At 34.9% G+C, this 25,160-nt stretch overlaps 4 protein-coding genes across 4 annotated transcripts; 2 read left to right on the forward strand and 2 right to left on the reverse strand.

Annotated features, from left to right (window-relative positions):
* Positions 1-1,258: 1,258 nt before the first annotated feature.
* LOC107929629 (uncharacterized) lies at positions 1,259-2,874 on the reverse strand. Its single transcript, XM_016861124.2, has one exon. It carries the CDS (start codon positions 2,389-2,391, stop codon positions 1,495-1,497), a length of 897 nt encoding a protein of 298 aa, XP_016716613.2. The 5' UTR covers positions 2,392-2,874; the 3' UTR covers positions 1,259-1,494.
* A 2,733-nt stretch (positions 2,875-5,607) lies between these two features.
* Positions 5,608-8,634, forward strand: LOC107929683 (pheophytinase, chloroplastic). Its single transcript, XM_016861178.2, has 6 exons — positions 5,608-5,792; positions 6,190-6,955; positions 7,265-7,491; positions 7,676-7,867; positions 7,981-8,137; positions 8,287-8,634. Exons 2-6 carry the CDS (start codon positions 6,206-6,208, stop codon positions 8,533-8,535), a joined length of 1,575 nt encoding a protein of 524 aa, XP_016716667.1. The 5' UTR covers positions 5,608-5,792; positions 6,190-6,205; the 3' UTR covers positions 8,536-8,634.
* A 476-nt stretch (positions 8,635-9,110) lies between these two features.
* On the forward strand, positions 9,111-11,052 carry LOC107929690 (serine/threonine-protein kinase-like protein At3g51990). The gene has a single exon (XM_016861186.2). The coding sequence runs from the start codon at positions 9,509-9,511 to the stop codon at positions 10,898-10,900; it is 1,392 nt and encodes a 463-aa protein (XP_016716675.1). The 5' UTR covers positions 9,111-9,508; the 3' UTR covers positions 10,901-11,052.
* Positions 11,053-15,063: 4,011 nt separating this feature from the next.
* On the reverse strand, positions 15,064-24,481 carry LOC107929664 (protein transport protein SEC31 homolog B). Its single transcript, XM_016861153.2, has 22 exons — positions 23,900-24,481; positions 22,814-22,868; positions 22,581-22,703; positions 22,296-22,392; positions 22,176-22,212; positions 21,953-22,058; positions 21,811-21,868; positions 21,259-21,356; positions 21,019-21,138; positions 20,643-20,685; positions 20,114-20,232; positions 19,896-20,023; positions 19,246-19,783; positions 18,981-19,073; positions 18,693-18,878; positions 18,399-18,612; positions 17,947-18,029; positions 17,660-17,827; positions 16,860-16,988; positions 16,493-16,772; positions 15,789-16,027; positions 15,064-15,690 (listed from the first exon to the last, which is right to left on the reverse strand). The coding sequence occupies exons 1-22, from the start codon at positions 24,214-24,216 to the stop codon at positions 15,601-15,603; spliced, it is 3,321 nt and encodes a 1,106-aa protein (XP_016716642.1). The 5' UTR covers positions 24,217-24,481; the 3' UTR covers positions 15,064-15,600.
* Between the last annotated feature and the right edge of the window lie 679 nt (positions 24,482-25,160).

Raw genomic sequence — 25,160 nt, forward strand, 5'->3', positions numbered from 1 at the left:
GATGTTAATATCTAAATTTTTCTATGAAATTAAGGGATAAAACTCTAAACAATAACAATATTTTCTGTTAAAGAATTCATTAATTCTTAAGCGAATAATACTTTTAAAAAAATTCAACCTCCTTTCAACAATAATTATTCGATTTAGTATTATAATTTGAATATATAAATTCATTTTAATTTTGCATTCAATGGGTTCCATTGTTTCACCTCAAATCTATTTATTCATTATATATTCTAATTTTTAAATAACTATGCAAATTCAAAATGAAATAATAATAAGTTCTAACAATGCCCTCCGTCTATATATTTTTCTCACATTTGAAAATAATCCCTCAATTTTCACTTCTTTTTTTTGGGGGGGATTTTTAATTTAAAAAAAATATCACTTCACCAATTTATAAGCATACGAAAGTCATGTAAGCAAATAAAATTGTTGACATGACTAACTTATGAAGGAAATAAGTTATTTCACAGTAAATTTATTTGGGCATACAGATAAATATCAATTTTGTTATTTGGCTATAGTTCTCCTTTTGGGGTCTCTGCTCTTAATCTTCATATTTTTATATTTTAGTTAAATTGCTTTATTTTTAAGACATAATAATTTTATTTAGTCTTTCAATTTTACAAAAAAATTATTTTAACTCTCTATTTATTTTATAGCCTCTTTTAACCATTAAATTTGTATTGTTTATCAAATCACCTCAAAATGAATAGAAAAATTAACATTTATTAGCATTGTTGACGTGGCATCCATCTCACAATCCATATTTATGCCACGTTAGTAAAGTTAACAGATGTTGGGTGATTTAACAAACAGCGCAAATTTAAAAATTAAAAAAGATAAAAAAAATTAAATGAAATACTAAAATAACTTTTTTGTAAAGTTAAAATTAAGCCTATTTTTAAAGAAAAAGTTGGTTGAAGTATTACAATTTCAATCATGTTAACTAGGTAGCTCGCATAAAAATGAAAAAGCTGAAATGATCAAAAATATTTAAGTCAAAGTAACAAAACGGACTAGCTTTAGATTCTAAAATTATCATTATGCCAATATATTTGCTTATTTGACTCTTTATGCTTATAATATTGAACACATGAGATATATATATATATATAATATTTTGATTTAAATGGAATTGTAATTAAAAATTTTATGAGACGAGTTAAAATTGTATCATCTCATTTTCACTTGTTTAGACCTAAATTTTAAACTAAAAGTGAAAAATTAAATATTTTTGATTGGAAAAAGTATAAAGATTTAATTAGACTTATTACTAGATATGGTAGACATATTTTCCTTTTCTTTCTCATTTTAAGGAAACAAAATCACACTTAGTACTGACGATTACAAATCGCAGCATAAAACTGCAGAAAAGCAGCTTGCCAAAACCGTAACGTTCCCTTTTTGACCAGATTTGATAAAAAGTAAAAAGCGATAATTTTATAACTTTCACAATATTTGCAGTGAAATGTCAACGATTTACCGCGCTTAACGGTTATAATTGACTGTGCCCATATCAGCAAGCTTCCTCGACCTATTAGCGGAAAACCCCGCTGCGGTGGCTAGCTGGGGTTTCATTGTCGGCCTACCATTGCCGGTAAATGATATGTCAGGCGGCAAACCGCTCTTCTGGTTCCAGTGCCGGTTCGGACTCGCCCTCACCAGCGGGCTCATGCAAAAAGCTAATCCCGATACGTTCTTTACCCCGCTCCTCGCCGCCGTCGGTGTCCTCTTCCACCGTGGGGAAGCTTCTGGCGAGAGTCCCGATGGTAATCGATCACACCCATCTCCCGTATCTGCTACAATCACCGGCGACATTCCTCTATTTGTGATCCTGTATGATTTCCTGTCCCCGGTACCGAATTGGCCGAATTCTTCTACATGAGTTGCTCTCGAAATTTGCTGCTTTTTTCGACGAACAGCAAAGAATGCCGAGAACCAAGACGGAGATGACGAGGGCGAGGACGGTTCATCTGACAAGTCCCGACGATAACGAACGTTAGGATCCGAATTAAATTCCTCGGATCTCGACCTGAACAGATTCGAAAAAAGCGAGACCCTGTTTTTCTTCGTGAATGATCGGGCCGCTTCGAAATCCCCGTTGGTCGTGGCTCCGTAGGTAGGACCCACCTGAGGAGTGCTGTAGAATCGCTGGTGGTGGATCCAATTGTCACCGTCGTCGTCAAATTTCCGTCGACTGACGTAAGGAGAAACGGACCGAGGGAAAACCAACGGCGGCGGGTCAGGTTTCCGACGACTCTCAGCAGAGCGTGCTAATTGAGCCTGAGCCTGAGCGGCGACGACCGCAAGAAGACGCTCCCGGAGACAAGTGGCGCAGACGCCGACGCTGCTACTGAGGTCAGTTAAATGTTCCTTACACCTCATTTACTTAAAAACGAAATACCCTTAGCTTATTAACTTGTCTTCTGTGATATCATCTATAAAGAGAAAATGTTGATTGCATGAGTGGGCTGTTGCTGTAAAACGAAGGAAGGTACCTGATGAAGAAATAAAAAAAGGGAAAACAGTGTCCTTTTCTCAGTGTTAGTGAAACAGAGAGAGAAAGCTTGCTGTTTGGGGTTTCACGTAAGAGAAAAGAAGAGTAAATGTTGGGTTGTTCTTCGTATTTGGTATCTATCTCTGTCTATATAACTAGCTTCATTAATAAATATGGTGTTAGTAGGAGATGGGATTTATGGTAGGTGTTGGTTCTTGTTACCAAATGTATCAAGGGGGGGCACTTGAGTTTTGTCTTGCCGCCCTGCTTCTTCGTAAAACTGCAAATTAGTAATTGCCTGCCTCCAACTTAAATGGTATATTTATGGTTTAGTCTATTTTACTCAAATTTGAAATTTAATTTTTTTATTTTAATTTAATTTGATTTGATCCACTTATTTTTATAGTATGATTGGCTAATATCATTCTTTATTATGCTCAAAATTAGGATTTAATTTCTATATTTTAATTTGGCTTAATTTGATTATTATCTTTTAGTATGTTAAATATGTCCGTGTTATTGTTAAAAGTAATGAAATAATTTTTCTTCAAATCAGTTTAAATTGCTCATTAACATGTAAATTTATTATTTAATTGAATATGGTTGATTGAATTCTTATGTATCCTTAAATGTGTGATAAAATAATAGTAAAAAAAAAATATTAACATCATCACTTAAATAGTAACAGCTGACATTACATAGGTAAAGGGACTGAATTATGCCAAATTAAAGTAGATAGGTTAAAATCTAAATTTCAGCCTAGTAAAGGGGCTCAAACCATAGATTATCAAACTTATATATTTTGTACATTTCTACTGGCTATAGGATTAGCTGATACTTAATAATTACATTACAAGATTTGTTGGCTTTTCAGCTTTATTTTGAATCCTCAAAACTTATACAGCATTAGTGCTTTGCTTTTGGGTTTAGGGTTCATCATTATGGTCCAAATACACAAAAGATATTAGTAAAAGGGTAATGCTAACACCCTAATGGATTCTCAGGAAACAAAGATCCAATCAATCCATGTTAACACGCTTAATTAGGGTTAGCGCTTTGATGTAAGAAAAAGGAAAGGTCAACGTGGAAATAATTTCAATTAAGAAATGGGGTTAGCTTAAAGAATCAATTAAATCTTGGGCGATATTCAATGATGGAAATGAAAGTGAAAGTGGTGCCTTCAGTTCACATACAATAGAAAACGGTACTAGGAGTGACGAATAAAAAAAAGTGTGAAAGAGCAGTGTTGATGGGACTAAAAGGGGGCAACTAGGGCTAATTAGGGCAGGCATCAAGAGCTAATTGAGCATCCCACTTTGTAATGAGGCAGCTTGTTAACATATAAACAAACCAAAAGTGTGTACATAGAATCGTCTGGGCCTGGCAAGCTTGGCCCACATAAGTGTTATCACAGCATCTATGCTTTTATTGGGCTCGAATTCAGACACTGCTGGCCTTATTCTCCATTGCTAAAACTCCAACCGTTTGATATATAGACCGAAGGAGTTTCATTATATGGAGCAGTTGAGGCGCTTAAAATTACTATTTTGCCATTAAATATTTATGTTTTAAATTTTTACAAACAAAATGCGTATAGCAAAACTTGATACATTCTAAGGAATGTTGTTAATTTGAATGTAAAAAAAAAAAAAGGTAATGATGTAAAAGCAAGTGGTTGGTGTCATTATCAAACAAAGAATCCAAAACCAATCCAACACGGCAAAAACTCGAATTTGTTTGGACAAATTCACGTTGAAAACCTGATGGATGTGGTTTTGTTTGGAACAATGTATCGTAGCTTTCATTATTTATTCTGGTGGGAGATAATGGTGAAAGTAAATAGGTGGCAAATTCATTCATTTTGGTTTCATAAATCTAATTCCTAGTTTCTATTTGCTATTTGCTATTTGCTGCCTATTTTCTCAACCTCCCGAACTCTTATTTTCTTTCTTCCTTCCATCCCTTAATTTTCTTAATAAAACATCTTTTACTCGCTTTATTTTCTTTTTATATTTATTTGTGGGAAATCCAAACAGGTATATTTTCCTTTTTAATTTAAACTAATCACCTTTCACATCTGTTAACTTTCAAAACCCTTCCATTTTAATTAACATTTACACGAACTAATAAATAACATATAAATATCAATAAAAATATTTTCAAAAATTAAATGTAAATTTAAATATGTTTACAATTTTATCAAAAAATATATCTTATATAACATCTTGTTCTCTTAAATATTATGTAATTTCTCTTAATTTTTATTTTTTGTATTCATAACCCTAATTGAACAATGAGATGAGAATTTCTAGATTTGTGATTATCCCTTTTATTATTTGATCAACTCAATTAGTTAAACTATTTTAAACAAAAAATTAACTAATATTTACATAATTAAAATAATTATATCTTTACTACATATTATAGTATACATACCCTTTTGAGGACATAATATATCAATTGTTATATAATTAAATTGTGATTATATAATAATTATTATAACATTATAATATTACAGTGTGCATTCTTCTATTAATCGTATGTAACTTAAACCTTAAACATGTAACTAATCTTATAGTATACTATAATATGTACAATTAGTATTATATGATTAAGGTATATTACTTACATATATATATTATAATAACATAATTGTATATAGGATTACATATCAAATTTCATCTGGTATGTCGGTTGGAAATAACATCGCCATATGTCAAATTCTACCGAATTAACAAAAACCCTTTACTAATCAAGAAGGTAAGGAAAGAGAAACAAATGAAGAAGAGTGATTTATTTGAACTAAGAATTGACTAATAAATATATATATATTTTTTCGTAGAAAAGAGTCTAATTGATGTAACAAAAGAATCTAGCCTATATACAATTATTTACATATTTAAGGTTTAGAATACACATACTTAAATGCACATTGTAATATCGAAATTTTTTATTATGTAACAGTGACCATGTGCAATTTAATCAATTTTTTATTATGCAAATCAAAACAGTTAGGGTTTGAAATATATGAAACTTACAGGGATTGGGAATAGTATTAGACCAATAAGAAATAAGTAGTTGGATTATTTTCTGAAAAAAGGTCAGACAAGTCATTATATTTCTTGGCCTTTTATAAGAAGAAGCAGCAGCTTTGAAGCAACCCAACTTTCCTCAATTTCTTTATAGATAGTGCTAGAATCTCCTCTTTTCTTGGAAAAATATTGCAATTTTTCTCAAAACCCAAAACAAAAGAGCAAAGCCCAATGTCACTTGTCTTTCAGAATTAGAGGTAAAACATCGTTTAATCTCACCCTTTTCTTTATTATTATTTTAAGAATAAACGAATCTTTTTTGCTATTGTTGATTCGTCAATTTTCTTCCATTGTTTATGCTAAAGCGTATATAATTTATTAATAAGTTACTCCTTTTTAATTTATTTTAAGGTTTTTTTTCTTTAAGAATAAATCTTGCCCAGAAAGCTCGTCTTTTGGTGCTCTGTGTATAAATATTTCATTTCGTTCATGAATTCAAGGTCCTAAGTTAGTAAAAAGTAGACAGTTTTATACATGGTTATGGTTATGTTCTACGCTAGGTTTGATTGCTTTTGTTTCTCTTAATCAAGATCAACCCATAGGGTAAAGTTAACTTTTTTGCTAAGATATTTGCTTTTTTGCTGAAAATCACAGAGCCAAGTTTATAAGCATGGAAGTCATCTCATACAATTCCCCTCGATGCTGTAATTTAAATCGGAGATTAGTGGTAAAGAAAAGTTCAAGTAGACAGCAAGTAAAGATCCCTTTGTGTAGAAAACACAGAATTTTATGTACTAGAGTTCAATTTAGAAGTGGGTCACTGGTTTTACCTAATAAACATCACCTGTTTTTGAAGAATGTTTATCATGGGAAAGGTTCAAGGCCATTCAAGGCTCTTGAAGGGTTTAACAATGTTGATCCAAAGGTCTTGAGTGGGAATTATAATGGTTATGTGGTTGGTAGTGAAGATGAGATGGGGAGGATGTCAGAAACTGGGCAATCAGTAACCAAAGTGTTGATTCCAGGGTTGCCTGATGAGTCCAACGGTGAATGTGGTGCTCGAATAAGCAGTTGTTTCTGGCAGTGGAAACCCAAATTCAACGTTCATTACGAGAAATCGGGTGCTGAAAACGTGAATTCTCCGCCGCTGCTCTTCCTTCCTGGTTTTGGTGTTGGGTCTTTCCATTATGAAAATCAACTGAAGGATTTAGGCCGTGAGTATAGGGTATGGGCGATCGACTTTCTCGGGCAAGGCATGTCATTGCCTTTTGAAGATCCCACTTCCCCTTCCAGGGAGGAGGGTATCACTGAAGGGAAGGATTTTTTGTGGGGATTTGGGGATAAAACTGAACCATGGGCAAATGGTCTGGTTTACTCCATGGATTTATGGCGGGATCAGGTTCGCCATTTCGTAGAAGAGGTACAATTTACATGTTTACATACATGTCATTTATCTAGACTTTATGCATCTTTATTTAAGATCTTAATGGTGCGCATACATTACTTAATTGCTACATTTACTTGCTATTGTTTTAATTTGCTTGTTACACCTGCTGAAGGGGAAGTTCGTCCCCTATAGACTTTGACAAAAAGATGGTTTAGCGAGGAAATCTTGCATTCTATCTAACGTGGCTTTTTAGGATTATGAATTTTTTATCGTACAACTCTTTGGTTTGAGTTGAATGAAATGTAAAGACTGCAATATTGACCTAAACTCTTTCTCTCACAGGTCATTGGTGAACCGGTTTACATTGTAGGGAACTCACTCGGAGGATTTGTTGCCCTATACTTTGCTGCATGCAATCCTCAATTAGTGAAGGGTGTTACACTACTTAATGCAACTCCTTTTTGGGGATTTTTTCCTAATCCAATAAAATCACCTAGGCTAGCTAGGATATTTTCATGGTCCGGAACATTTCCTCTTCCCGAAAACGTTAGGAAGCTGACGGAATTTGTGTAAGTTCTTTCTCCTTTTTATTTAGATGATATGGCTTTCTCACCATGTAATTGCCATTCCATCGCCATTAAATGTTTAGCAATTTTTTTAAGAGCTTCGAAAAAGTTTAAGGTCAGCTGCTGCACTTTCTTTACATAAAATCTCTTCTTGTTCTTAACTTCTTTTCGCACCTTTTGATTTCAGTTGGCAGAAAATAAGTGATCCTGAAAGTATCGCGGATGTACTTAGACAGGTTTATGCAGATCATTCTGTAAATGTTGACAAAGTCTTTTCTCATATCCTTGAGACAACACAACACCCTGCTGCTGCAGCATCGTTTGCTTCAATTATGTTTGCTCCTCAAGGAGAGCTGTCTTTCAGGGAGGCTTTATCGAGGTATGTAGTATGAATAAATTTTTTACTGGTATAGCCAAATCGGACCATTCTATGTGGAAAGGTTACCTATCTGCTTCAAGTTATGGACTTTTGTGTTTATTTGTTACTTTTAGGTGTCATATGAACAACGTACCTATCTGTCTCATGTATGGAAAAGAAGACCCCTGGGTTAAGCCTGTCTGGGGACGTCAGGTGAAAAAGCAAGTTCCCGAAGCTCCATACTATGAGATCAGCCCAGCCGGTCACTGCCCTCATGATGAAGTTCCTGAGGTATATTGCTGTTGATAGGCTTCCTTTTCACATCTTATTGGCATGTAAAATCGGTCGAGTACTGTAAATTGTCTATTTTCCTTTAAACTTATGGTCCCTAAGCCATTGGATCGGAGCTTATTTGTCTTATGTTGTGCTATTTCATACAGGTGGTGAATTATTTGCTACGAGGATGGATAAAAAACCTGGAATCTGAGGGTGCAGTTGGATTGCCGTTGCTTGATGATATGGAAATGGAAAGCATTCAAAATAACATCACTAGGGACTTGGAATTTGTGAAGGAAGGATCAAAGAAATCCGTGATGGTGAGATTTTTAGGATCCAAATTCTCACTTTGGAACTTGATAAAATCGTCCTTGAAATCTCGCTTTGGCAAGTTAGAAACAAAATCGCCATAGCCGGATCATATGTAAATATCAGTGTGTATTTATGCTGACATAGGTGAATGGATGATCAATTAATTTTAATGTATGATAATGGTTTGTAATTTGTTTCCAGATTCCAAAGCAAATGCAGATTAATAGCATCTTCGAGAACAAAAACACATCTGAAACCTGTTTTTCAAGCTTCAAAAGATCGGTTTAGCTCATCCTTATTTATTTTTAATACCAACTTAACTGAACGCTTTCAATTACCATGTTGAAGAAAGTATGGTTAAATGTAAATCAAAGTTTACAATTATTTTATGTGTCTGATTACTCTATCTGCTAAATCAGCTTTTAACTACGAAGACTAATATACTCATTTTTCAAGTAAAAAAAATAAAATATAATTTAATTATTAATATAAACACCTTCATATTACATATGACATTATTAACTAGCACAACTATGATAAAAATAAATATTTTATTATTTCTGACCTACCAAATTGAGTTACAAATATAAATGTAATTAATTAACCACAATTAGTATGTAGGGTAAATTAGTGGAACAACGCACAAAAGATAGTGCGTAGAAATAGTAGTTGATGGTTATGAACCAAAAAAGGTAGTATTTGGTGCCTATGAAAATACAGGTAAAACTAATCAAACATAAGATGATAGCCTCACCCAAGCCAACATGTAAAGTAAAGCACACACAATCCATGGCATAATTAGAGGTTAAATATTTCTTTGGGATTCCAATTTGGCGGGCTCTTTGCTCATCGCCACCATATCCCCAAAACATTTACATTTTTCATGTTTTGTTTTCCAAATCCCAAAACCCCTTTTTCCTTTGCTCTTCGATATTGAAAAAGTCTCCAACTTTACATGCACTTGCAGCTCACCAATGAAATTATAAAAGTTTCGAGTTTTGGGTTGTATTGCTTGTGAACTCTCAAAATTTCTCTTCAATAATCAAGACCCAGAAAAAAAGACCATCTTTTTTGATGGGTTACCTTTCTTGCAAAGCAGAATCGGCAGTCTCTGTAATCTCCGCCGCCAAAACGACCCAGAATTCATCTTCGAAAGCTGCCGCCGCCGACAAGCAGGAAAAATCCATCAAGATCCAACAGTTTGATTACTGCGACCTTGAAGCAGCCACCAAGGGCTTCTCTGACCAAAGGCTTCTAGGCAAAGGTAGCCATGGTGCTGTCTACAAGGCTGTTCTCAGGGGACGTCACGTTGCCATCAAGAGACCGTCTTCGAGGAACCAAGAAACCAACCAAGAAGCCAATAACGAGATCGAAATCTTGTCAACGATTCGGAGTCCCAGATTGGTTAATCTTCTTGGCTTTTCTAATGATGCTAAACATCGGTTGTTGGTTGTTGAATTTATGAGTAATGGCACATTGTATGATGTTCTTCACTCTAATTCTTCAAGGCCTTTGAATTGGGGTCGAAGAATTCGATTAGCTTTGCAAGTTGCCAAAGCCTTAGAGACACTTCACTCACAAAAACCTCCAATTATCCATAGGGATGTTAAATCTGCTAATGTGTTGGTTGATAGGAATTTCAATGCAAGACTGGGTGATTTTGGGTTGGCACTAAGGTGTGGTGTTGATGATTACAGGCTTAGATCAACCCCACCAGCTGGTACCATTGGGTATCTTGATCCAGGTTATGTGACCCCTGGTAATTTGAGTACAAAAACTGATGTTTTTAGCTTTGGGATCTTGTTGTTAGAGATTATAAGTGGTAGGAAAGCTATTGATGTAGCACATTCACCACCTTCTATTGTTGATTGGGCAATCCCTCTTGTAAAGAAAGGGAATATTGTTGCTGTTTATGATCCAAGGATTTTACCTCCTAAGGATCCTATAGTTAGGAAGCAATTGGCTGTCATTGCAGCTAAATGTGTGAGGTCTTGTAGGGAGCGTCGCCCTGCAATGAAAGAGGTGGTCGGTTGGTTAACTGGGTTAAGCAAATTGGTTCCTTTACATTCATGGAATGGTTTCAACAATCCATGTATGATGGTGGAAACAATGGGGCGTCCGGTCGAATTTAGAAATGCCCAGGAGAACTTGGATGCAGTGCATGGTACGTTCGCTGCCAAGGACTCGCGCAGAGTCTATTCTGATTTAGGCTTTAGGAGTAACTTGATGGAACTTATGGGCATCACCAGCATTGATGGGGAGGCCAAAGCTTCTTCTAGCCATAGATTTGGTAACAAAAGCTACGGTAACCAAGTAAAGAGCCGACAAAAGAATGTTGGAAATGAGAAGGGTGGTTTTGGTTTGAGGAGGAATCATTCAACTGGTGAAAGCTGTGAATTGTTTTCAGGGAAAGGGGACGGGTTTTCTCAACCTAGTTTCAGTTCTCAGGCTGTAGGTGACATGTAGTTCACCATGAATTGTTTTTTCTTACATTGAAATGATTAGCAATGGAGAGTAAAAGTTCATGCTTTTTAGGTTCTCTTGGTTGCACCTCTAATTCATGTATATTTGTGGGTAACTTGTTCAACAACCAATCAAAATTTTCAAGGTTCTTTAAATTGTTACCATCTTGGTGTGTATATGTTGATTAGGATATTGCTTATTGTCATTTTATACCCTTGTTTTTGCTGCAAAGCATAGATATGATGAAAATGCTATTAAATCCATAGATGAAGTGATTTCAAACTCACGAGTTAAAGACTGATTTTGATATTTTTTTAATTTGAACATGCTGTTACAATAATTGAATAATATATTCAACAACTTGCTTATTTTTGTTATAATTTAAATGAAGTTGCCAAATTGACACTTATACTTTTTATGGAATTTTCATCCAAAGTATCTCTCATATACAAGGCTTCCTACCTGCAAATGCAAGCTTGGAAGTGTATGAATGCATGATGATGGGGTTTTAGGTTTAAAAGCCAAATATAGTTTGCTTTGAGGGTTCTTTTGTGTTCTTTGTGCCTTCCTGAAATAGGCAATGTTACCCAAAGCATACAGGGCAGAAAGAAAAACGACGTTAATAGCTAATATGATAAAAATAATTGATCCTGATGGGCCATTACATATTTAACCTTATTGATATTATTGTATGTCTTATCTCATTTCTGGAAAATCAAGAGCTATTAGTATATTATTTTAATGGTGGGTCAATTTGGAAAAAGGACTGCTCCAAGTGGGAATTTTGTATGGGAATGGGATCTTCTCAAAATCTACACAGCTCTCTCTCTCTCTCTCTCTTTTGTTCGGATTGTGAAATTTCCTAGCTGTCTCTTCAATTTATATTTTTTAAAGATATCTTCCGATTTCATGATTTGGTTCATAGAGGATTAAAAGTAATACATACAAGTCACTTAATAAAATTTTTAGAAGACTCCAACTTGTTGCTTGTTAAAGTGTTAATGAATCATATTCAAACAGTTTTTTTTTTCTTTTTTGGGGTGTAAACAAAAAAGGTGTGTACAAATGGAATAGTCAGTCAAGGAAGATGGTAGGAAACTGAAAAATTCAACATCAATCTCTTTCTGCACAATTGACTGTAGTTTTTTAAATTTGTCCACTGAGAAAATGGGAAACCTTATTGCAAGTCAGAATTCCAATAAAGAAAGCAGGTGAAGCAAGGCTTCTAGAATCTAAGACCAACCCATAAATTTTAAGTCGCAACTTGGACAACAAAAAATATATTAACTTTAAAAGGACTTGTAAATATAATAAGAGGGTTCATTTGGTGTTTGCATAGAGGCATTGGGCACAAGCACCCACCCAAAGTTGACTCTTAATGGTAGTAGTTTGGGGGCAAAACCCCTTCGATTGTGCTGACAAATAACAAAAAAAAAAACAGTATTAAGACAAGAAGAAGAAGATGACACAAAGCAAACAAATTTGGTTTCAAATGCCAAGACTTTTAGAGTAAGGGGCAATGTGTCTATTAGTTGTTAGCAGGAAGCGTGAAAATCTAATATTCCTTTTGCAAATATCAAAAGGTTGTTTAGTTTTTACAGCTCAGGTAGGACTTGCAGTTTGGGGGTAATGTGGGTTTATTTTGCTTTTTCGAATATGCTCATCATTTGAGCTTATTATGTGTTGTGCAGTTGTAATGTATGGTTCCTTTCCTTCCCTTTGAATGACTGGGTGAATGTGCCCACCTGCCCCTAACAATGGAAATTTCTTTGGGTTTTTTTATTTTTATACAGGGGTATTAAGAAAGACATAAAAAGAACCAACCATCACCATGGTCCATGGAGAATGAAATGTCCATTTCATTCATCATAAAAGACGTAAACTGAACTGGATTCTTCTTTTCATGCTTTCTTCCATCACCTGCAACTATTTGCAATAATTAGAGGTCCGATATTTCAAGATAAACCTTAGTTAATGTTATTTACTTTCTTACCCCCACCAAACAAAACATCATCTTCCTCTAATCTCTTAATTTCGTTTTTGAATTTCAACAAAATTCCAAGGTAAGTTGTTGAAACAGAGATTATTTTAAGAATCTAAAAATCTTAAAACAAAAAGTGAAACTTCCTGATTATTGCAAATACTTAACGTGTCTGTTTAGTGTTCTTTCCAAATTGTGGAAAATGTCAAACAAAATGACCACTTTCTCAAGACACGACACTTTTCCTCTACAGTAACTGTCTTTTAGGTGATTGAACCCCCTCCCCCCCCTTTTTCCCAACGAATTTGATGCTTTAGATTTAAGAGTTCCATTTTTTGTTTTCGGTTTAGAACTAGATGGACGACCAACCATTTTATTGTTTATTTCATTTTTGTTCAATTTTTATTTTTATTTTTTAAAATATTTATTGAAGCGAGCTCACTAATTAATCTTCTGCATTTTGTAAATCCATTTATATGATTTTTATGAATCTTAAAAAATACTTTTTAATCGACTGAATAAATGAATGAAAAAAAATGATTTTTAGATATCACAATTTTAGCACCACATCCAACAATTTCAAAAGATTTATGTAATTTTTATATTAATCGTTAGCATTTTGTGTTTGTTTTAAGGATTTATCAAATCAACTAGATATTAAGTTGTACTGTTACGTTTTATAAAAAGCGTTTCGTATCATACTTCAAAAAAGTATTTTGAATTTCGAATTTCGAATTCTAAAAATATGTCTTGATTTATTTTCTTACATTTTTTATACAAACATAAGATTTCTTTAGATGACTTCAAATTGATACATTATTTATATATCCACTAAATTAGAAAAGAGATTTTTTTCATTGGGTTGAAATCAGGGAATTGAGATATAGTAATTTAGAGAAATAATGAAAGTTGCAAAACTGAAATTTAATGGATTAGTTTCGACAACACAATTAAAGCTCTTATATATATATATATATGTGCTACGCGATTCGCTATGATATAAATATAAAAAAATATTATTTTATTATTTAATTATTTATTATTATAAATGCTGCCGTTGTCATTGATCAAGAAGGAAATTCAAAAGGAACTTGAATTTTGGGTGTGATCGTCCAAAAATTGAGACAGTTAAATTTCACTAAAATAGTTTCATTAGCTCTCGAGGTATTATAAGACGAGACCCAAGTATAGTTATAGTATTCAGAATATTTAAATGGCATAGATTAATTAGTAGATTGTGTCTCACGTATATACCTTTACTAAGTAAAAAAAACACGTTGGTTATATAAAAATTCGGGAACAACAAAAATTTTAGTTTACCATGGGTAAGGACACTATTGCTGACATAATAACCTCTTTACGAAATAGCAAAGGCTAGACTATATTAGTAACAAGTAAATCCTTTGTATGTAAAAAATCTCAATATATTTTTGCGATAAAAGTGAATTGTAATGCCTAAGACGACCCATAAAGCACTTGATCACGATCAACTTTGTACGCCTACTTGGGTATTAAGCATTTACCTGTAAAAATGAAATTTCTTGAAATGTATAATTGCAACTCCGTAAAATAGAATCGGGTAATTTTTTTCTTACATATAGAAACATTCATATATGTGGGGATAACATATATTTATTTTAAACAGAATATTTTTATGTTCTTTCCTCAACCCTTTCCAAGATATGATCGAATAGATTTGTTCTTGAATCAGCTGAACATTGGACTCAAATATAGTGAGAATTTTTATTTTAGATCAGTTTGATCCTGTCAGATTTTATTTTAAATAATAAAAATTAAATATAAATATTGGTATTTTATTAACAATTAAATAGTAAAAATAGATCATTAAGTGGAGCATAATTTGTACTTATGACAACTCTTTTAAAACTAAACCATGGGTAATAAACTGTTTTTCATTTTATTTACTATGAAAGAGCAACAGTATGTTGAGAATAATGAACCCTACCACTCAGAGCTTGGACAAAGTGACTTCAATCCCTTGTCAAATTTAAGTTCCAAAATTGACCAAAAAGATCACCGTTACTTATGATACTTTCTTCATAAATGGATTTTTTTGACAGTCAATCCATTACTACCTGGGGTTTCAATTGAATCCGAAACCTGATGATGAATGCTTCAAAAGATGTATCAATGGAGAATTCTAAGATACAGCTACCAAAGAAAGGAAATGAAATTATAAGCATCTTATTAAAACCCTTCTGTTTTCATATTAATTGATAATAATAATAATAATAAAAGAGGAAAAGCATATGGGTTTTACAAGTAATGGACCATGCAGAAACCAACCAATGCAACAACATCATGTCAATCCAATTTGCTCACTAATGGAAATTTTGGTTCCACAAAAGTGGGGGAAAGTGAAAACTGGAACTAATGGAACCAACTCTACTACTCAATACTACAAGATGTCTAATGAAAAACAATCAACATTATAGTCCTGAAAACTACTTCCACTATCTGCTTTGGGGGAAAAGGAAAAAGAAAAGAAAAGAAAAGTATTAATGTGAAAAGGGAAGTCAATGTTTTAGCAGGAAGCAAGTAATGGAACCAAAAGAACCAAAATCCTGCAGGCAGCAAACAAGAGAAGCCATTCTTTGTGCACATCAAAGGATTAATTGGTGCCTCAAGTGTGTGACCGCATGAGGAAAAGTTAAGCAGACTTCGGATTCCATCCTCGGGAGATTTTGTGTATTCTCGTAACTTATCTAACATTCTGCCTTGTCTTAATCATCCTCTTGAGAGTTGCAAGCCAAAAGTTGCACTCATCCCACTCACTAGTAGTGAGAAGAACCTGTTTGAGAAAAGAGATCAAAATTAAAATAAAATTGAAGTGCTTCTTGTTGCCAACATCGTGAATAACCCAGCAGAAACATCCGTTCCCATCCATACCTGGATTTGCAGAGCTGTACCAAAATCATTATTGTCCAAAGCCTGGCAGAGCTGAATAAGTTTATCAGAAGCATTTTTTGAAATGTCTCCACTATTGAGTTTGGCGAATAAGGCGCCTATTTTCTTCGAATTGTCTTCCATTTCACGCTTCTTCACTGGGTTTGCACGTGCACCTCCCAGTGCTTGAGATGTCTCATTAAAAAGTCTAGTTAAGGTAGTGATTACAGGTTTTTGGTGGGCTGAAAAAAGCAAAGCAAAGTTATCACCAAAAGTATTTATATCAGCATATATATATGCATACATTTCTAAATCTATTAGTTTGCTGACATCTATGAACAGAGATTAATGTTGAAACAAGCACACATTTGATTGGTCATTATTTAGGGAGTTCATAAGCCACAGGTTATACCTTCAATCTTATTTAATGTGGACCATGCAAATTCAAAAGGAGGATTAACTAGAGTAAAGAATATTAAAAAAAATTTTACAATTATCATTTTTGCGACAATTTATTATTTTTTGTAAGTTTCCGTAAAGGTAATAATGTTAGAGATAAACCCTTTAACTATTTGGATAGAAAAACACCAATTCTGGAATTATCCTAGAAGAGAAGTGGACATACCATACATCCAGAGTATCTCCACAATCCAATAAACATCTATGACATTAGCATTAGCATTACCAACCAAGAAACTAGCAATTACCAGGTACATTTGAAGTATCAGCAGTCTGCACTGTTGGTGGAGGAGCAGCAGGCGCTGCAGCCGGCTGTACTGATGCTGACTGTGTAGTGCTGGGTGGTTGCATTGGGCCCATACCAGGTCTTTGAACAGATGTGCTAGTAACTGGCATAAATCCCCTAGGTGCTGGCGTGGGAGCTACAACTTGTGGCATTCTGGGGCCAGGAGCTGCTCCCATTTGGGATGGGACAGGTGCAAATGAACCAGCCCCAGGGGGAGCAGGATAAGTAGGATCAGCGGCACCCTGAAAGCCACGTAAAAATAATTCAAAATACCAGTCTTGGAAGAATAATAATGGCATCAACCATAAACTAAATGTGGCTATACACACCGGATATAACTGAGAACCCAAAGAAGTTGGCTGCTGGTATTGATCTGCATTTCTTAGAACAGGAGGATTTGAAGGAACAAAGGGTCTGACAGTAGGCTGAGTGGTTTCAGGTGGAGGAGCAAAATTTGTCTGGAAGAACAAGAAACCTTTAGTCAACCATCTAGCTGATATGCTAAATTCAAAGAAAGTCATGCATTACAATAAAATAAAAGCTAGAAAAAAATAGTTAGCCAGAGATATAGTGCTAATTTCAGACAACAGAGAGCCTTCTCCGTTCAATAGCTAATCTTCTTTCTACAAATACTAAAGTTGTTTCTTCAAACCAAGATCCGGAAAATATCAAATCCAAACAAACAGATAATGCTGGTATGGATCAGATTTTCAGCCTTTTCCAGTTTTCTCCTCCCCTCGTGGATCTCAGAGGAAAGTCATCACAAACTGTAGACATCAGCAGTTTGTAGGTTGAAAAACTATCAAGTCAATCAAGATTGCAAGTTAAAAAGCCGCAAGATGATCCCATGCTAGTTTTAGCCTGGCCTTGCTTTCCTAATTAAATCCAATTTTTCACTCAAACAATCTCTAAACAGGCACTCACTTTTCCTCAGAATGCATCCAAATGGATGGCATGATTCATAGAGTGAATGAATATATCCATTGAACCAGCCAGTCTCTAGGTGCTGAGACAGCATGCCAGATTAAAAGTAAAACCAGGAGAAAACCACTAATATTATTGCAACTTAGCCATTGCTTCTACCATAAAATTGAGTGTCGTGCACAAAAAGAAACCAAATACAGCATACCTGGGAAATATGAGGAGCTTGGGTTGGAACAAACATGTTGGCAGGTGGTGCTTGAGGTAGATATGAGGGAGGAGGTGCATATGCTCCATATTGTGAAAAGGATCGCTGATAATTTTCATCATAAGCACTACCAGGACCACTTGGCTGAATTTGTGGTGCAGCTGGGTCCTAAGCAAAGGGGGAAAGTAACCAGAAAACAAAAAAGGTCATTGACAATATCAGAACAGAATATCAAGGAGCATCCAATTAAAACAGATCATATAAAAGAAACGTGTAGGATAAAGTACCGGATATATATGTTGTGAAGGCTCAAAGCCTGGTATACCAGTTGGATGAGAGTTCTCAAAAACAGCAGATTTACCTTCTTTCACTGCAACAATTAAATAATAGATATCCTCAACAACTACATATTAGTGGGGCCACAAAGCTCAAACATTGGTAAGCTATATTCATGTCCTCAAAAATATTGCTAGTCACAAGAAAACTTGTAAAATAAATTGAAAGAAACATGGACACCGAAAATAGAATTATCTAATAGTTCTTGATTTAATCTAGAGCACCAATGCTTAAGCACTCAAAAAAATTCTCTACCAAGTCAACAGATGTTGACATTTTAGTTACTGGCACCACCTTTTTTACATGATTAATTTGAATAAACAAAAATTAGCACGGGTAGATCAAAAACCCATATGTAACAGCACTAAAGCAGTAAGCATCGGCCATCTTCTAAAACACATACCAGGTTCAGTAGAAAGTGCAATACGATCTTTTAATATCACTAGTTCGGGTGACAGATCATCAGAACCCAATAGTTTTAAGTATTCCATTGCTGTTGTTAAAAGTCCTTGACTGGCCAAAATTTCAGCATATTTCTCAACAAGCTTGCATAGGGATGCACTAAACCGCTTCTGGCCAGTTGCCAAAGCAAGGACAATGGTCTTTTCCATTAAATCCTAGAAGACAATCACCTATTGTCAGATTTCTGTCCAAACAAACTTAAGTTCTGTTTGTTTCTCTGAAATTGCTAACTTACCTGGAGAAGATCGACATAAGATTTGCCATCAAGTTCAGTTGTCAGGCACCTTGACCAAATCTCTACTGTTTTATCAATATTCCCTGCACATATATAACAGAGAGTCGCTGCCAGAGTATTCCCATGGGCCATTAGTTTGGAAGCAAGCGTATCACAGAGTACAGTCCACTCCTCTCTCTGGGCAAACTGCTCATCAAATATGACAAATAAGTCCGTAATAGTAGCAATAAGAAGTTATATAATTTGTTGCTACACCACTATACATCTATTTCCAAAATAGAAACTTACAGTACAGAGGAGCGCCAGTGTTTCTTTCCAGAACTTCAAAGGCCTGGTGTTGACAAGGCTCATGAGATCATTGTTCACCATTGCAGAGACAACCTGAAACAGCAGAGTTGAGACATAATTTTCCCAAAAAAAGGGAGAACAAATAACAATCTTGTAGCCAATGAAAAATATAACTCCTGTAAATAATTAAAATCTAATTCCTATTTCTACAAAGATATGCATAGTTAAACCATTCAGTGCAAAGAAAATATAAAAGTTAATTCACCTTCAGGTATGGAGAACGGCTCATCTTAAGATACTGATCACATGTGCTAGCCCATAAGGAAGGATCACCAACATGAGCAATAACTAAAGCATCAGCCATTTTATTTGCAGCAATGCACTGAGCAACTGCTCCCTTATAATCACCCACCACCAATGCACGTTGTACAGCATCATCAAATGATGGATCTGAGCTTTCCTCCACTCCTTCTGGTTCTTGAGGTGTTAAATCAGAAACAGCAAAATTATTTTCAGATGTTGAAACAGGGGTATCAGCTTTGGGACTCGGAAGATTGTTGAAGAAGTCTTCCCCATTATCAACTGCAAATCGAGCAGCTTCTTTCTCACCCTCATTGCCCACCTTTTCTGCCACTTTATCCTCAAGTGTAATATCATTTACAATCTGAGAGATGTTATCTTGTACAGTATCTTTTTCTTCGGGCAGACTAAAACCAAGATGCATGAGCAACTTTGTCCTTGCTGTCCCATCATCTTCAAACATCACCTTTAAGAAGCCCCAAGTTTCTCGATCATCCTGAGATCTGTATAAAATTTCAAATGAACCATCAAAAGTATTAACTGGTAGAAGTAACAAATTATTTGAAAAAAGACAAGAACGAAAATAACAACAATTCCTTAATTCAGATGACATACTCAGATTCTTGTTCTTTCTTTTCACATAAAACCCTTAGTGAAGACCTCTCCCCACTCTGTATGACGGATTCAAATTCAGATGAACGACTGACCAGAGTTTCTTCAGCAACTAAGTTATGCAAAAATACCTAAAAATAACATATAGGAGCATAAGATCCCAAAAAGAACACGTGGCATTCAAATATAATGGAACAAAAACAATGGCTGACAATATTTACCTCTGATGATGCAGAAGTACCTGAACCAGATGACCGAGTGCGAAAAGATACAACTTTTCCTCCAAAACCAAAAGATGCCCCAACAGGACGTTTATACCATTTAGGAGCTCTCAAAGACACTGCATAAAAAGAAATTAAAATTAATTAGAGAAAAAGGAAGTACCAATGAAAACATATAATCTTAGAAACATGAAGTTTGTTTTTAACAAAGATCAAGAATAAAGACTATTAAGCAGAGTTGACCAATGTCCACCTATATTCCCCAACTTATATTGGCAGTCATCAGTATGTTTCTCCTGCACTACCAAAGCTTAAGAGCACTAAGGTCAAACATTGATAAAGATGTCATATATACATAATATATACATGTACAGATATGCTATGGGCACTAAGTTCAATACAGGCGTACCCAACCCAGTCTACAATCATACATGGAAAACATGGATATTTCTACCAGAATCAAACTGAAGGCTACCAAACCAACTGCTACAGTCAAACATATAAATATCAGGATAAAAACATGGATTACCTGTACCAAAATCGCTGTCCCCAACACCATATCGGCTGCAGCCCTGCAAAATAAAGGAAAAAAATTACCCAAAAGTGTTACATCTAGGGTCCAAGGAAGAAAGAGTTCTGAGAGGCAAAATTGTTGATACTGGACAAGTATCTTTTTCTTGAACAAGCCAGCAAGAACTATAAGCTTCAAAATTTTGCCACATAAATTAAGAAAGAACAGTTCCCACAAGATACATAAAATGCCATCCCAAAACAAGTGTATGATAATGATAATGATAATGATAAACAGATTGCAATTGACCTATCATACATATTTCCAACTGCTAAGAAATTTTTGTTTAAAAAAATGTGATTATGAAAGGAAAGAAACTTAAACACGGTCACACCTCAATATTGTAAATGCCAATTTTGCCGTCAAATGAAGATGCTGATATTATTCCAGGTATCTTCGGATACCAGTGCACATCAAAGTTCCAGTTGGTACCTGCAGGCAATTCACAGACAGCCTATTCCCCAAAAGAAAAAAAAAAAACATAATTCAAGATATACTTGTTTGATAAAAATAACACACAGATAGCCAAAAGGAAAGCCTAAAACATATATCAATAATTAACTCATTTACCCACCTCTCCAGTTACTGTATCCCAACAAATAGTCCGATTATCTTTGGCACATGTGAGTAAATAAGAGCTGTCAGAGGGACACCATGCCATTGCAATTACACCTGGAACAATAGATGCATAAACGGAAAAGGGAGATGGATAAGTATCAGAAAAATTGAACAACAAATGCCCTGTACAAGAAAAGTGATGAAATCCTAAATTTATCATGGATCCCTACTGACTGAGGCTGTGGGTCACCTACGCAATCTTAATATATAATTATTAGTCCAACCTTGGTAAGCTAATTACATGCATTTCATATTCTATGGTCTACTATCAGCTCAAAACGAAAAAGTTTAGCAATAATTTAGCCCTTCCAGTGTAATTGCCATTCTTATTGAGAAAATATTTCAGGCAACTGCTTTTCAGTTCTAGAGAAAGTGAGAAAAGCAAAATTGAAAATAATCAATAGCATATAATTCTTGCATCAAATACAGAAACAAACATCCAAAAGTAAAGAAAGATAACATTATCAGCAAGTTTAAAACAATGCATCAACTTGTCAAGCACCATTACCTCTTGTGTGCCCTGCAAACTCCTTCACTGGTGACATTATATTTCGCATGTCCCAAAGCTGTTGGAAAAATATCAGAAATTAACAAATTCCCAACAAATGGTAATCCTCAATAGAAGCAAATATAGTCTACAAGATCATTACTCTAAGCGTTGGTGAACCATCTTCATCAGATGCAACAACAAGTTGAGTGGCAACATCAGGATGCCACTGCAAAACAGAACATCGCCTTCTTATTGAATCTGCAAAACTGCAATAGAAATGGGGGGGGGGGAGGCAGATTAGGCCAAATGTTGTGCCACATCAAAACGGAAGCAACATGCAAACACCCAGAAAATTTTCTCTTGGTAGATAACATGAAATTTACCTTATCACTGGTTTTTGCTTCTTCAAGTCCCAAACAACTGGAAAATGAAACCATAAATATTATCTTCCTGCCTAAGCTTAAATGACAAGACAAATAGTCTAGTGTATGTCATTTACTCACCAGTTGTTCCATTGTATGAAGTTGATGCCAATATGTGTTGAACCTTGCTATTCCAAGACAGATATGAGATTTCACCTTGAGAAGCAGAACCGCTACCCTGCATGATTAAAAACCAATATATATATATATCAGACGCCTCCATACATTTTCTTCCATCTTTTTGGAATGCAGAGGGAAAAAGGGGGGGGGGGGTCAGACTGATATCCAGCTGAACAAAGCGTATATATTAAAAAGGCAAGCTTGCTACAGTAAAGACAACATGAATACAGAGGAGGAGGCACATACCTTAAGAGGCGGAAAATGAGAGGGTTGTGCAGGTGCTGCCAGATCCCAGATGCAAATTTCACCATCATCTGCCCCAGATGCTAACAAGTTTGGAGCAATTGCATTGAATTCGAGACCGCGAACCTGAAAGATGGGGAAAAGAATAGAAGTAACATAACATGCAATCTCCAAATGCTTGACAAAAAAAGTCACGTATTGTGGTCAAGCATTTATTACAGAAAAAAGAAACTCACAGGCCCTTTGTGCCTTGAAAGATGTCCAACAAGAGCTTGATCATTTGCCTCAGAGCTGGGGATACGAAGCACGAAAATTACTACCATTTAATCATATATAGCACCCAAAAAAAAAACGAAACTAATAAAAATAGCACAGATATTCTGAAAAGAGAAATATGAAAGTAATCAAATCCAATCATCTAGAAAACAACCCCCCTATAGGAACAGATAAAAAGTTGCTACTTCCGCAACAAAGGGTCCCAATCAAAAACCAGTTAAATAGGGGGAAAATTCTCCCAAAAGATAATGCTAACCTTTTGCTACTCTTAGCATCTAATAAAATACAGCATGGTACAAATGTAACCTGAAAGCCAATATCAAGAAATAAAAAGGTTTCCCGCCGTTTAACCACATTCTATATATCATCCAGTCATAACCCTACACAAAACAAACAATATGATTCATATGCTGTACAAACACGGGAACAGAACACAACAAATATGAGTATATTTTGATCTAATCAATGAACCTCCAATTATCATTAACTATGATACCTAACAGCCCAAGAATATCATTGACACGTGAAAGAAAATGCAAATCATGCCTGTCAAAAAGATGAGAAGTCAGGCACAAAGAATTAACATTCATTTTATCCAACTTATTCCAGCTCCAAGAACAAATAAAGCAATAAAAATTGAACATGGAATTAAATTTCAAATAACAAGTCATCCAGAGTCAATTTCAAATTTCAACCAACCAGTCATCAAAATACAGTTACAACAAGTATCTAGAACTCACAAATCAAGGGCACAGTACTACTAAATCAAACATAAAATACTGTAGCCTCGAAGTAGCCAGAAAATTAGAGATGCTCACATCAGAAATGTGTCAATGCCATTTAGGTAACAGAACAATATAATCCCAAGTAGCTAGAAAGCCACAACATATTCCCATCCATGCAACACTTTACACTTAAAACCAACAATATAATCCAGTTAACTAATAGAAAAAAAAATGCCCAATTAATTGAAAGTCATTTCCAGTTCAATCGAATTTAAAGCCAATTAGCTAAATACAATGTAAGCACAAACAAATTCAATTTACCGGATCAATTTTAAAGGATTCCAAAGATCGATGCTACCATCAACGAGGCCACCAGCAATGAGTCCGAGAGAAAACTCATCGGAACCGGATCCGTTCTTGCCCCAAGCTAGGCGGTTAAACCGCTCTGAGCTTGGGCACTCGCCTATAACGGGGAGCTCGAGATCGTCACTCTGGAAATCAAACTTGAAGATCTCGAGATTCGCCGATGAACTGAAGGATAGATCCACCGCTCCGGCCATCGTCCCAGCAGCCATGTAGGGCGCGTCCGGCGCCAGTGCCACTGACGCCGATCTGTTCACCCCTTTTATACACGCCATTAGGATTAAATGTAAGTTTTACGGTTCCTTATCCCCCAAAATGCCTATCAATTTATCTGTAGATACAGTGAGAAAATGAACAAAGATCGAATAACGATTATCAGCGCCTATATGTGAATTGAAATGTGATCTGATTTGGATTAAAACGATGAGAATTTGGACAATTAGGATTTGATCCGATTTTGGAAATTCAGAAAGAGAAGAGAAAGAGAGAGAGGGAGGGGAATCGACGAGGCAAAAGGAGATTTAATGAGCGAACACATAGTGAGTGGTTTCATTTTTATTTTATTTTTCTCTTTTCGGCAATTTCTGATATTTATATTTGGTCAAATTTACTTTTAGTCCTCTTTTATACTTAATTTTAAAATTTAATCCTTTTACTTTTTCTTTTACTTTAATTTGAAATAATCTCAAGTTTTATAATGTCATTATTTAATTACATTTTCATCAATTTTTTAAATACCTTTTCCACTTTAATACAATAATATATATATGTCAACATGATTATATAAACGAAGATAAGGAGGCTTGTAATAGGTATAGCAAAATAAAAAATTAAAATCGTAAATTTGATTTGATATCTATGGGTTAAATATAAAATTAATATCCAAATTTGTCTACTTCTTTCAGATTGATATTTATGGTTTTTTGTCCTAAATTGGTATCCAAACTTTTTTTCCGTCAACTAAATTTATACTCGAGACCAACGACGTTAAATTTTTACTGATGTGATAGTGCTGGCCAATCGCATGTCGTCACGTGGTGTCCTATTATACCATCCAATCACCACCGAAATCACGTCTCTTAAACCTCTTTCGTTTTCCTCCTCATCTTCCAGCCATCGTCAACCAACCCCCACCACTTCTTCCCTTTTCAAAATAACCCATAAAGAGTGGCTCTTTCGACACCTAATTTTCCATTTTCATTCATTTTTCTAGTTCTTA

Source organism: Gossypium hirsutum, chromosome A08 (genome assembly GCF_007990345.1).
Source record: "Gossypium hirsutum isolate 1008001.06 chromosome A08, Gossypium_hirsutum_v2.1, whole genome shotgun sequence".
Lineage (NCBI taxonomy): Eukaryota > Viridiplantae > Streptophyta > Magnoliopsida > Malvales > Malvaceae > Gossypium > Gossypium hirsutum.

What these genes read in the sequence shown, in the direction of transcription:
- LOC107929690 (XM_016861186.2), top strand. Translation starts at nt 9,509, where the DNA reads ATGGGTTACCTTTCTTGCAAAGCAGAATCGGCAGTCTCTGTAATCTCC.
- LOC107929664 (XM_016861153.2), bottom strand. Translation starts at nt 24,216, where the DNA reads ATGGCGTGTATAAAAGGGGTGAACAGATCGGCGTCAGTGGCACTGGCG. An exon ending in AAGAAAGAACAAGAATCTGA is followed by an intron (nt 19,784 to 19,895) that starts GTATGTCATCTG and finishes AATTTTATACAG; the next exon opens with ATCTCAGGATGATCGAGAAA. An exon ending in TGGGTTCTCAGTTATATCCG is followed by an intron (nt 16,773 to 16,859) that starts GTGTGTATAGCC and finishes CGTGGCTTTCAG; the next exon opens with GGTGCCGCTGATCCTACTTA.
- LOC107929683 (XM_016861178.2), top strand. Translation starts at nt 6,206, where the DNA reads ATGGAAGTCATCTCATACAATTCCCCTCGATGCTGTAATTTAAATCGG. An exon ending in TTCGCCATTTCGTAGAAGAG is followed by an intron (nt 6,956 to 7,264) that starts GTACAATTTACA and finishes TTTCTCTCACAG; the next exon opens with GTCATTGGTGAACCGGTTTA. An exon ending in AGGAAGCTGACGGAATTTGT is followed by an intron (nt 7,492 to 7,675) that starts GTAAGTTCTTTC and finishes TTTTGATTTCAG; the next exon opens with TTGGCAGAAAATAAGTGATC.
- LOC107929629 (XM_016861124.2), bottom strand. Translation starts at nt 2,391, where the DNA reads ATGAGGTGTAAGGAACATTTAACTGACCTCAGTAGCAGCGTCGGCGTC.